Below are 13,442 nucleotides of genomic sequence, written 5' to 3' on the forward strand. Positions count from 1 at the left end.
GGTGCTATCAAGGTTTCAAGATATTGATATTTCCGATAGTTAAAAGAGTTGTGAGGCTGTGAAGTATTGGAAGATTGAAATAAGTTGTGGCGTAGTAACTGTAGTTGTTAATGTGATCTCTTCCAAGTTCCCTTTGATCTGAGCGACTAGCTAAGGCTAAGCTAGCTGGGTCACATGTTATCTACATCGTACATCCGTTTTGATAATTGTATTCATGGTAGACCAGATTCGGATGCAGGACTACTACCGTATATATGAGCTCTCCTTGCCCTATACAGTAGTCTTGAAAGTATCGAAACTTCGGATGCTTATAGACTTTGGCTGGCTAGGTACCCTGATCGTCTTACTTCACACTCAAAAGCTTCTCTCTTCCTTGTTTTCTAGAAGCCGGCCAATGGCAATGGTACAATGAAGCGAAACTAACTAAGATGAACGGGCACTTGAGGTCATTAGTCTTTTCCCACCCTCTTTACGGGACGGACCACAATGAATCTAGGGTGTCAGGGCACGCAACTAAGAGGGAAGCGGAAGTAAGTGTTGGTAAAGTCGTATGTTATTTTGAAAGTGCACAGTGAGCATCTCGGACTTATAGTCAGTAAGAACTTTTCTAGAATAAGATGGTATAAAGGTATAATGTATAACGACGATTAAGCTTCCTCATCCTAGGGGGTATGATCACGTTGTCAGGGTCAACTGTTACATGAAGCATCTGAACTCTGTATGATGTACGTGAAGTGTGTATGGTATCGATGAACTACCTCCACCTACCTACCTACGTATGGCCTCTCCTCCGTGCTCTATGTGTGAAAATGATATGTACCAGGTACCCACAGTTCATCAAGATCAAGCAACCTAGTACTTCCCCGATGGAAGTGAAAAAGGGAATTCCACACGCCCTTGACCAATCACCATGAGCATGATATCTCTCTTCATTCATAAATAAATGCAGGGGAAAAGCGAGCGACTTTGAATAAACGCGGGTCAGCACTTTGTCGATACCTAGTAAGAGATGGAACTCTCAGGTTTGCTTAAGTTAATGCTATATCTCGATTGGATCCACCTAATAATGAGTTGCTGGGTTTAAGTGTTGAATGCTTGGTTAGCTCCAATGAAGAATCCACCACGATCCCAGAATTGCGATTTAACCTTGACGGGAAGTTACAAATTTACAACGAATGGAGAGAAAAGGTGGTAAGAGTGGTAAGAGTGATAAAAGTGGTATAAAGTGGTAGTGTGAACCTTGGATGATTATCCCGCTGCAGCCAATCAATAGAGTCAAAAGAAGCAGACTTTTCCGTTTCCGACCTAACTTGGCTTTTTTTACTCTCAAAAGGTCTTACTCCGTAGATCAGAATCCAGCAAACCAAAAGCCTTTCGCATACCGCACGCATACCGCATACCCATACCCATACCGCATACCTACCGAATGCCATATTATCGCAAACTGAATTGTGCTGGGTGCTGGTGCTGGTGCTGGTGCTGGTGCTGGTGCTGGTGCTGGTGCTGGTGCTGGTGCTAGGTAGCTAGGAGTAATACCTAGCTGGTAACTTGGGTTCTTCATATTATGTTCACATTAAGTCTCATGCTCACTCATATTATTCTCATATTATCCTCATATTATACGACATACCATCCGATCTGATACCTGATACCTTTTTTCTCTTCTTTTCTTTTGAAAGGCTCTCTTCAATCACACCCTTCTTTGCCCATCCAACGCGGGGGGGAGGCTTTTATACATTCAATTTCATTTCCATTCAATTCACCGGGGAAGATTCACGATTCACTACGAGACTTCACTCCTACCACCCTTCGACGCCGTGGTAGCTTTGGACCGACCCCATTACACACTCCTTTCATGACTGATACTACCGGTACTACTCTACCTACATACTCACATACCTTCCTATCTACCTGCCATCTCTACCGTACAGAGGAATCGACTTGACGCTCAAGACAAACCACATATTTTCAGAACATCCACATCAACTTCAGACCGTATTCTCCAAATTCAATTCCTCCCTTTTTGGTATCATTCGAGAAAAAGCAAAGAGAATTGTGTACCACATTTCATATTACAATTTGACGCCTTTTCGATTTATACCCCAAATTTACTTTACAATTCATTACTTCCAAACATCGAAAAAGAAAGAACTTTTATCTTTCCAAAATTTCTAGTGTTTATTTACCCTAATCTACGATATTGGTGTTTTGGAGGACTTCACCCCCCAACCCATTCCTTCTAAAAAGATACTCTCCACAACACCACCACACTCACTCACTCACTTACTCACTCACTCACCACTACCTACCACACCATCTCTAATCACAACCGCATCCATTACCCAGAAAGATACACTAAGACTTCCTCTTGGTATGGAATACTTACGATACTCATGAAGTTCTTGACGATTACGATATTTCCTCCGTTACTTCTTTCTCCTTCTTGGTAGTGGTGTAAGCAATATAAGTGAAAGATGAAGACCATTCCCAGTGTAAGTTCTCCAATCTACATTCTTAAAAAATCAATTGATATCTTGTTCCTCATTCGACTTCCCTCATTGGTCTCCCTGCGCAAGTCTCAACATTCTATTTTACATGATTCATTTTCAATTACGTTCTGTCTTTCACCACTAATAATTATTTCTCCTTTTTATAGCTTGTTGCTTCAAGTACCGTCGGTGTCGCAGCTGCTGGCCTGGCATTGGGAAGTCCAGTCCAGTCGACTCCTCCCTCTCGCACACTTTCGAAAAGAAGGAAACCTGGAGATATCGTTACAAATGTCGACAATTCTTCTAATCTAGGTTCACCGTCTATCGTCTCACGACCCCCTACGAGTTCTACCATGGCCACTCCAGAAAGTCGCAATCCTTCTGATGCACCGACTTCTTCATCTGCCCCTGGCTCCCAACCTTTAACAACATTCCTTCGACGTTCCTCGAATGCTAAACTCGACTCTCCCACATCATCACAAAACGGCGCGGCGCGAAGGTGGTCATTACTACGATCGAGTGAAGGACAAAACGATGTTTCGGGGGAGGAAGTGGTGAGGGATTCTTCATCATCTCGCAGTTCTTGGATTCGGAAATTGTCTATACCAGTGTCGGGAAGTAGCAGTCCTAGATCAAGTATCGCACCAGAATCGCCTTCTCTCGCGCTCTCCCATGGCTCCGCGACACCTATATTGTCGTCCCCGCGAGATAGTCCCACGCAATTACCTCCGAACAAACTGGTCAAGAGGCACACATCGCAGAGATATCATAGGGAGGCAGACTCGAGTGGATCAAGAGCGCAGGTACCGACCTTACGGAGACCAGCTACCAGTCATCAACGTTCGGCTACGCTGCAGCAACGATTCATTGATGATTCTCCAGGAACGAAAACGCAAGCGCGTCCCACTGCCCCAAGGCGGTCAACGGTATCCACACATGCTACACCCTTGAGGAAATCTAGTGAATCACCTCGCAGCTCCTGGCGTATGTATTTCAACTCCCGACCAACCAGGTTTTTCAGAGAAAGATCCGCTGGAAGATCAGGAGATGGGCATGTGCATAATTTTTTCTGGACCTCAAAGCGGGTGATGCCAGATCATACCGTTAGACCGACTTTGGTCAAACCATATTTAATCACTGTTTCGACTGAAGAAATGGAAGGGCATTACGACGAAGGAGGGCTTCTCTGTGACGGACCAATTGATCGAGATACAATGGAAGACACCCCTAGCTCGCCTATGGATGAAGATGATTCAGAAGATCAGAAGCCTCTAAGGCGGTCACTTTCAATGCACTTCAATTCACCGACCACATGGATACCTCGGACAGGAAGCTTAAGGAATAAAAAACGAAATTCAGATTCTACGCAGGGTGCCAGGCGTCATGTATCTGCACCTCTACCATTGGATACAAGAAGAATATCGATTTCTGCAAGTGGGCCTGCCCCACATCACTCTCGGCCATTCATGGATCAATTGGTATTCCAGAGAGAGCCTCGCTCTCCTACCGAAGACTTCTCCCCGGTGTCACCAACGGATCCCTTTGCCCATTTTAATTACGCTCCCCGCAGGAATACATCATCACCATTACCGCCTCTCAACCGACTATCATCTTTCAACCTCGATTTGGCTCGTTTGGGCTTATCGTCGTCCTCTTCGTCGGTCCCTCTTCGAAGTCCTAGTTCACCTCTGCCAATGTCTAGTACTGCTGCGACTTCTTTCTCTTCTACAATTCCTGGATCAACAAATGGTTCATCGTCATATCATACTACATTGAGTTCGAAACATGGCTTGTCAGAAGTGGGAGACAGAACTTCGACTTTGATTGGTTCAGATAATGAGATGAGAGGATTTGCATCTGGTGAAGATGAAGATTTGGATTTTCAAAGTGAAACCGTCTACGATTCACTGAGATCGGGGGCCACAAGTAGTTTACGATCACAAAATACGCCCCTTGACTCAATGTTTGACGAGTCCCCTCCAAATATCGCAAACGCCAACGGACATGTAAAGGCTAAGAGGCTTTCAATACATGATCTGATGGCGAATGGCGCCTTTGGTGAAATTGAACATCGTATAGTTGAGGAGGATGAAGGCCAATCAACACCAGTAAAGCTTCTTAACACTTCTTCCGATGTCGCCAAATCGACTTATGATATTGATGCAGAAGAAATTGTCCCCTCTTCGCCACCAAGCTTTTGTATCGCTTCAAAAGATTTCGCTACACTTAACTTGGATAACGAAGAAGAAGACGAAGACTGGACTCGAGATGAAGAGAACGAAAATATGGAAGGGGGAAACCAATTGTCACCGCCAAATAGCTTGTCTTGTCGTCGGGTCAGTCCAATCAACAGAGGAGCCCTTGCAGATGTTACCCTTAGTGGTTCCACAAACGGTAATCATTATGCTGAACGACCCAAGAGCAATTTATTTGATTGGTCTGAACCATCGACATCGGAGAAAGATCTGCTTGGAAGTTCCGCTCGACCTAGGACAGCACATGTGAAGCAACTCGCGTTGAATGGACGAGGTGGGCGAACTGTCGGACGAAAAGGCCCCACCCCATTGCATATCAGAAGTCAAAGTGTTCCTTTAGTTCCCGATCTCATTAACCAGCGTGATCACACAAAGCTGACACCAAAATTTGGTACTTGGGGTTTGGGCGCAAAAGGCGTAAGTGAGGACTGGGATAACGATTTTGAGTTCGAGTCAAATGATGAAGCTGGACTTGAGGATGGCAATCTCAAGATTGAGACCGGTGTAATGTTCGTCCCTCTCGCAATTCAAGCCAGCCAAGCAAACGTCGTTGGTCATGTTGGACAAATTCGAGAAGTGTGCTTGCTGGTCGAAGATCTTAAGAGGTTGCGTCTTTTGGCTCGGGAAAAGGATTTGATACATGGACCTTCAGCACAACTGTGGAAGGAAGCTGAAGGCATTATTGCTTTAGCTGTACCAGATGAAGAAGATCCTACTCTATCGCCTCCTCAGTCGCCTACATCTGTTTCTTTTGATCAGGACTTTGGGGATAAGTTTATCGATCGCGGTCTTGATGCTGAAGATGTCGCTATTCCAGATGTGCCGATGGAGGTCTTGGATCGTTTTGGGAAACCCTCGGGGTATGTATATGATGGTAACACTGTTCGACGACGTTCAGTATTCTCACCTGAAGATGATATCTTTGGAGCCGGAGCTGTCATTCACAACCCTCCTGCCAGAGATAGTCTCCGCCCTCCAGCAGTTCCTGTCCGTTCTTCGAGTGCGAAAACTGCGGCTGAAGTTGCCCGTACAGTCATGGAAACCATGCATCAACATCGTTCTACTTCAGATCCTTGGTTGTCAGAAGTGGTTGAGCAATCTCCAAACAAAATGCCATTCGACACGACCAGTCTACGCGACTTAGTCCATCGTGCTTCTGTTTTGAGTCGAAAATTGGCCGACATCATTCGTGAAACCGACGGTACTATTCAAAGTCCGATTTGTACACCTCATCGCGATTCAAGCCCGGCCTTCACTCGCGTTTTCACTGACCCAATGTCATCACCTGCTTCAAAACGCCTCCCTCGAAGTCATAGTAGCAACTCTATGCTCAGTGGCTCAATGAACTCCTCACCAACAAGAAGCTTGGGCCAGAGAATGCATATGATGACTGTTGTATAACAAACTACCATTCTCATCACACAACATGAGCGTTTCACTTTGAGAATTTATTCTCGCCGACACGAATTCTTGTACATACACGGGTCGACTAACAATGGCCGTAATTTCATTTCTGCATAGCGACGGGTTCAAGCTGCCACGAAACGTTCTGTTATTGACTTTTTTCCTTGGTACTCACATACATCTCCTGGATCTTTTTTGCCAACCAGGGAATGCTTCTTCTAATGGCACAAGCCTTTCATACCATTGCATTCATCACTTAATTAGCATATGTCATTTCAGCACGAATGCATTGAAGAGATCAATTCCGACGACGGACCGAAAAATCATAATGTTTTTCTTTTACTTTTACTTTTTACCGGATTTCCAAATGTATCGACGGATTCTCTCGAACGACATACACGACAAGTACAAAATTCAAATGGACCTCGGGAGATGGGAACAAATTCCCGTCATTTCTCAGGCCTTTTCTTGATACTCTTACCATTTCACATCAACCTCTAATTTCTGGCGGTAGACATCAAACCGACACAAGATAGTGCACGTTGGACGGCGTTAAGGATACAGATAAGAGATTCTGTGACCCTGTATGAACATATTACATCAGTGTACGAAATAATTTGGGAGATCAGACGAGATGATGAGAGTTGGGTGGCTCTTTCCGAAGCAGGCTTTGTTTGAGTCGATTCTTTTTTTTTTTCTTGCTTCTTTATTTTATCTTTTTTGTTGCGAGGAATTTGCATGGATTATTACAAGGCCTCAATGGCTACGGTCCGATTGTGATAGGCGCCAAAAGCGGGGGAGTTTGGGTTTTTGTTAAATTTTCTATTGTGAGATTGGAAAGGGATTGGAGAGGGTATGGACGGGCGTTGACGATTGAATCGGGATCAGAGTGTGGGTACTGGATAGCAAAGTAGGCATCAAGATGATGGCGAAGATGGATTGGACATAGGTATTTGGTAAATTCCATGATGTGTATATCTTCCATGCATGTTGAGAGTACACGGAGAAATTAAAGAGGCCCCATGGGATACACAAAAGGGGAGAGCAACAAAACGTGGAGCTGAGAACACAAAAGAAATAAGATAGGATGAAAGCAAAAATCAATATACCAAAGCTTCTTAGAGCCATTTACATGTTCAATTTGATTTATTGATTATTGGTTTATTAATGTGTGACTTGTAGATGTGTGTGCGTGTATGTATATATATATATGCTCGTGCGCCTGTGCTATCTGTACGATGTGTGTGTCACTTCCAAGTACCGACCAAAGATCTAGATGTGAAGCCTCCAACACTAAAAATCCAACAAATGATCAAACGAAAACGCATGAACAAGCGAAGCACTAAACTTGAGGAATCGGGATCATCGGCCTACGGGTCTACTAGGTTATTGTAGTAGCTCGTCGCAGGTCAAGGATACCGAGGCTGGGGAAAATTTAGAGTCCTGGTTACCCCGCATATGTGAAGGACGCTAGAAGGCTGGAAGGCGAGGAGGGCGAGGAAGGGTAGTGGGATATCCCGCTTGATTGATAGATGGGTGGATGGGTGGATGGATGGATGGACTTGTTATATTCTGCTTTTAATGTTTTGGGGGGTTGGGATTTGTATTGAAATGGGGGAGAGGTATAGGATGGATGAGATGGATGCGGCGAAGTGAGGTGAAGGGAGGGCTAGACTGTAGGATGTTAGGATGTCAGTGTGTCAGTGTATGGTAGTATGTCATAGGATGTCAGTGTATTTTAGCATCTTGGTAGACTAGTAGACTAGTAGACTAGTAGCTTAGTAGACTAGCATATTTATCGTGTCGTATCGTATCGCAGAACGGACCTTTGCTTCTTCCTCTTGTCCGTGGAGGTGTGGTGGTGGCTGAGAGGTGGAGAGGAGTTTGGGGTTTGGGGTTTGGGGTTGGAGTAGTTGGTTTGATTTGATGGATTTGCTTTGGTGGATTGAGGGATTGCGGTTCGAGGGTTGAGGGTTGAGGGTTGAGGATCTGGGGAGAGGAGAGAGAGGAGAGAGAGGAGAGAGAGGAGAGAACGGAATAGTTCCATACTGGGGGTTTGGGGGTGGTTGAGGGGTTTGATGTTGGGTGAGTTGCGGGAGATTGAGATAATGAATTTGTTTGTCTGTTGTGGATAGTTATATAAATATTTTATTTGATGTGATGTGATGTGAAATAATTTAACCACGTAGTTATCTAATCAAGTGATCCAGTAATCCAATAATCAGATAACACAATAAACCACCACATACAATACAATACGACGACATCCATCATTCCATCTCTATCTCCATCGACAAAACACTACTCACTGTACTCGAGTACAAAAAACTCAAACAAGAAAAAAACCAAACCCAATTCCCAAATGCCAGTTTGACTTGCCACTTCTTCTTTTCCTTTTTCTTTTCCTTCTCCTTCTCCTTCCACTTACCCATACTATCCCTTATCTCCATTCCGCGTCTTCGATACGTAACCGTATACGCTGGGCATACGTGACGAAAGTAAAGCAAAGCAGAGTAAAGCAAAGTAAAGATGAAAAGAGGGGTTATTACCGAGGCCGATTTAATCGATATAACCTAAACCCCAAAAATAGATTTCTATTTAATGAAAAAGTATATTTAGTATTCAGAAGTATATAAATAAAAATCAATATTACTTGTTATTATATCACTTTTATAATTCAATACTTTTTTTTTCCTTTTAAACTTTATAAATATTAAACTTTCTTTAATTTTTTTTTATTCATTTTATATGATTTTATTTATATAATTATAATAATTCAATCTTAAATTTTATTAACTTAATATAAAAAATCAATTTATAAATAACATAATAAATAATATAATAAATAATATAATAAATAATATAATATTTATAATATTAAATAATCTTTTTTTTAAATTCAATATTTAAATTGCAATTAGAATTATTAATAAATACTTTAATATTTAAAGATTTAATTAAATGTTCAAAATTAACTATAATAATTTTATATTTAAAAATAAAATAATTATATATGATTTTATTCTATTATTTAATAATAAAGAAATAAAAGAGCTTTTAAATTAATAATTATAATATATTTATAAAATATATTAGAAATATATATTTATTATTTAAGTTTTATAAAAAGTCTTTATTAAAAGAATAATATAAATAAGATTAATGTTAATTTAATATTCTAAAAGATAATATGAAATTAAATTATATTTAAGAATATAATAAAAGATTATTATATATTTATTTTTAAATAAAAAAGAAGTTTATTTTATAACATAATATTTATTTTTTTAAAATTATAAAATATATTTATATTAATATTTTATATTTATTTTAAAAATATATTATTTAATATACTTTAAATTATAAATTCTAAAAACATTTATAAATATATAAAATAATTTTAATTTATTTATAGAAAATATTAAATTTTTAAATCAAATAACATTTAATTAGTTAATAAATTAGTTTTTATTAAAATCGAAATTTATATAGATACTAATATATATTTCTAACTTATATATATATTAAAATATATTCTTTAATATATATATAGTATAAAAGAAAGATAAAGTTCTTATTATATTATGTAAAAGCTATTTATATATATTTAGATATTCTAATATATTAATGTTAGTATATTATTTCTAATTTATTATATAATATATATAAGTATTTTATTAATAAATATTTAAAATCAATTATATATTAATATTTAATATAATACTTTAAAAATAATATAATATTAAAGTTTTTTAAAGTAAATAAAGAAATAAATTTCTTTTTTATAAAGTTATTAAAAATAGAAAAGAAATTAAAAATTATTAGAAATTTAGAAACAATATTAGAAATTAATTTATCAAGAAAATATATTAAAAATTAATAATAAAAGCTTTTTTAAATACTTATTATTATATTAATGAAAAATATATTTTCTTATTTCTTATTTTATTTTATAAAAATAATTGAAAAACTTTCTTAATTTATTATATCTAATCTAATTTTTTTTTAAAAATTCTATATAATTAATTACTAACATTATTTAAAATTATTTTGAAAAATTATTAAAGAATAAATAATTTATAAAAATAAATATTAAAATTAGATTATAATTCTTATTATTATATTATTAAGCTTTTTATATTATATTAATATTAAATCTTATATTAAATCTTTTTTTCAAAAAACTTTAGATAATTTATATATATAAAATAATATTTTAGTTAATAAAATATTAATAAATATTATATAAAAAAATTAATATATTGATTTTTATTAACTTTTAATAATTTAAAGAATATAGGCTTTAATAAATTATATAAATATTTTGAATTTAATATATTAAAGATTAATAAAACTAAATGTTATTTTATTATATTAATTATATAATTTAATATTATTAATTTTCTTTAAATTAAATAAAAGATTTTTAATCAAAAAGTAAATTGATTTAATTATTTGTTTATATTAAATATATTTATTTATTATAAGATTAAATATATTAAGATAATTTTATAAGCTTAATATAATCGATAAAAAGTAAGCTTTATTATTTAAATAACTTTTATAATTTAATAATATTATTATAGTTATTATATTATTTGAAAAATTAAAGATATATTATATATAATTTTTATAATGATATGTAATAAGATTACGTTTTGTATAATACAAATATTTTTTCTAAGTTTTTTATAATTATATTATACAAATTTTAGAATTTTTTTTGTTTCAAACAGAAATCTATTTTTGGGATTTTAGCTATATCGACCAAATCGGCCTCGGTAGTTGTATTATGTTGGATTGTTAAGCGAGGCGTGGTGAGGTATGCGTATTAAGGTTAAGCTTCCTTGTCATCCTTACCATCCTATCCAATCCTCTCATCGTATCTTTCGCATCTTCGCATTCATCCTAGAGTATGCACATTGCATGCTGCATACAAGACATTAGGTAAAAAATCCCCGGTAGCTACATGTAATTTGATCCAAGGTTCTGGGTCGAGATGAGAGAAACCCCTCTCTCCTTTTGGGGGATAGCTGATCTGTTTTGGGATTGGTGATGTTGGGGAAGAAAAGGACTAAGCTGGAAATGGAGGATTTTCCGTTGTTTCTCTGCTAGTGTACTGAACTGCACTGCACTGTGCTATGCTGTGCTGTGCTGTGCCGTGGCGTAGGAAATGGAAATAAGGATCTCGTGACGGGAATCGTGTGAGTTGTTAGAAAGGAGGGGGGATTTTGTGTGAAGGTGAATCAGTGATTGGTCTAGATATTGCTTGTCGAGATTATTTGCTAGGAGAACAGGTACTAGGAAGTAGTTGATGTGGAAGCTGCAAGCTGGATGGTGGGATCGTATGGTCTTGCAGAAAGTTCTCCAGATCTACACACCATGTATGGCGTTTAGACTCTAGAGAAGACCGTCCGGGGGAGGGGACGCTATTGCGGGTTTACGAGACGCAATCTGGGGAACGCACACGGGAGAATCGGGGATGGGGCGTGCATGGCTCGGATCTGCGCGTGGAGAGTCGAGCCATTGTTGTTGCAGACCATAAATTCGTATTCAGTTGGAAATGTATATATTAACAAGAACGCCGGGTCTTGTGTTTGGGGAAATTTGCTTTTGTATTTCTTCTTCTTCTTCTTCTTGAGTAGGGAAGCTAGTCTTTTTCTTTTCTCTTCTCTTCTAATACTATTGTATTGTGTTTCAGCGCTTTCGACGGTTGATAGTCAGTCGTCTTGATATCATCTTCTATCCCATCTCATACTCTTAGCTTTCACCTAGGAAAACACCACAATATATCTAATCATGTCTTCACTCGATACCTCACACGATGATATCCATCATGATAAACCATACGTGCAACACGTGGCCGGTGGACCCGATCTCTCCCGTCAAATAACTCTCCAACTAAACGCCGATCAATACGAACGACTATTCTTCCAACCCTCATCCGCCAAAGGTGATCTCGTCAAACGACTCGGTAAGTCTCCAACTCCCTTTCCCCTCCCCCTTCCAAACCCTCCTGATCCACTAACCCACCCAGGAAACCCCACCCTCCTCGGTCTCCTCGGCTTCCTCGTCCCCTTCTCCTCCACCGTCTTCTCCCTCCTCACCTTCGAAGGCTCCTCCACCTCCTCCCTCGTCTCCATCGGCGGCTCCTTCTACATGTTCGGCGGCATCGCCATGATCATCGCCGGCATCTGCGAATTCGTCCTCGGCAACTCCTTCCCCTTTTCCGTCTTCATCATCTTCGGCGCGCACTGGGTCTACAACGGATTCCTCAACGATCCCCTGCACGGTGTCGCCGCATCCTACGCTACGACCGTCAATGGGGTCACGGTGCCCGGTGCGTTGAGCCAGGGATTCAATGCCGGACAGGGCAATTACGCCGTCGTCATGGCACTCGTCTGTTTCGTTTTCCTCTGTGCGAGCTTGAGAACCAACGTCCCGTTTGTAATTGTCTTCTTCACGTTGATATTCGTTTTTGGTTTCTTCGCAGGCGGGTACTATCAATTGGGATATAATCCTTCCGCAGCAGGCTTGGAGAATGCAGCAAACAAGTTTAAGATTGCGGGCGGGTTTGGATTCGTGACTATCATAATGGGATGGTAAGATTACTTTGTGACTTTATTCTATGTCTCTTGTCAAGCTATCCCGGATATGCAATGAGCAAAATGCTAATTCAATTTCACAGGTATTTGGCCATCATCACATCATGTGCATCGACAGGCGTACCATGCCCATTACCGATCTTTGATTTGAGTTCCAAGGTCTTTTTCCGCAATAGGGAGGCTGCAAAGACAGAACATGCGGGTGCTGTTAGGACCGATATGGTGTAAGTGCGAGGATAAAATGCAGGTCTGTTTGAAATGAGAAAATTTATTGAGCGGGTGTGGCCTGCATTGAACTGTATGATAATACATAAGGATTATAGGTTAATGAGAGGACTAATGAAGGTTGGATGTATGTATATATTGATAGTCCTTTTTTGTATTCAAAATTGACCCATCTTGAGTAATAACATAAATATATTGATAATCTATTTTAATCAGAAAATCGTGCATAGACTTCTTGATGTGTTGTAAATCGTTACAACTACGCAAGTCACCTTTCATATCCTTACGCTTTACGTATCTTGTTGTTTGTATTGTCAGATTTTATATTTCTTTTGACAATACTCATGCCACAGTAATCGGGAAAAACTATTTTGGTGTAATAATCTGTGGCAAGAATCACAAAAGAACAGACAGTGAGGAGGCCAAGCAATGATCTGGCTATTAGATGGATCAATTTTCGGTCC

The 13,442-nt window shown here is 38.8% G+C and overlaps 3 protein-coding genes across 3 annotated transcripts; 2 read left to right on the forward strand and 1 right to left on the reverse strand.

The window, feature by feature from the left end:
• The first annotated feature begins 1,683 nt into the window (after positions 1–1,683).
• Positions 1,684–7,277, forward strand: EAF01_006018 (uncharacterized protein). Its single transcript, XM_038914272.1, has 2 exons — positions 1,684–2,492; positions 2,657–7,277. Exons 1-2 carry the CDS (start codon positions 2,475–2,477, stop codon positions 6,143–6,145), a joined length of 3,507 nt encoding a protein of 1,168 aa, XP_038770721.1. The 5' UTR covers positions 1,684–2,474; the 3' UTR covers positions 6,146–7,277.
• Positions 7,278–7,943: 666 nt separating this feature from the next.
• On the reverse strand, positions 7,944–8,195 carry EAF01_006019 (uncharacterized protein; the record flags this gene model as incomplete). The annotated part of the gene is made up of 1 exon (XM_038914273.1): positions 7,944–8,195. The coding sequence occupies one exon, from the start codon at positions 8,193–8,195 to the stop codon at positions 7,944–7,946; it is 252 nt and encodes an 83-aa protein (XP_038770722.1).
• Positions 8,196–11,947: 3,752 nt separating this feature from the next.
• Positions 11,948–12,981, forward strand: EAF01_006020 (uncharacterized protein; the record flags this gene model as incomplete). Its single annotated transcript, XM_038914274.1, has 3 exons — positions 11,948–12,122; positions 12,186–12,750; positions 12,837–12,981. The coding sequence occupies 3 exons, from the start codon at positions 11,948–11,950 to the stop codon at positions 12,979–12,981; spliced, it is 885 nt and encodes a 294-aa protein (XP_038770723.1).
• Between the last annotated feature and the right edge of the window lie 461 nt (positions 12,982–13,442).

This window comes from Botrytis porri (assembly GCF_014898465.1).
Source record: "Botrytis porri strain MUCL 3234 chromosome Unknown BPOR_007, whole genome shotgun sequence".
Classification (NCBI taxonomy): domain Eukaryota; kingdom Fungi; phylum Ascomycota; class Leotiomycetes; order Helotiales; family Sclerotiniaceae; genus Botrytis; species Botrytis porri.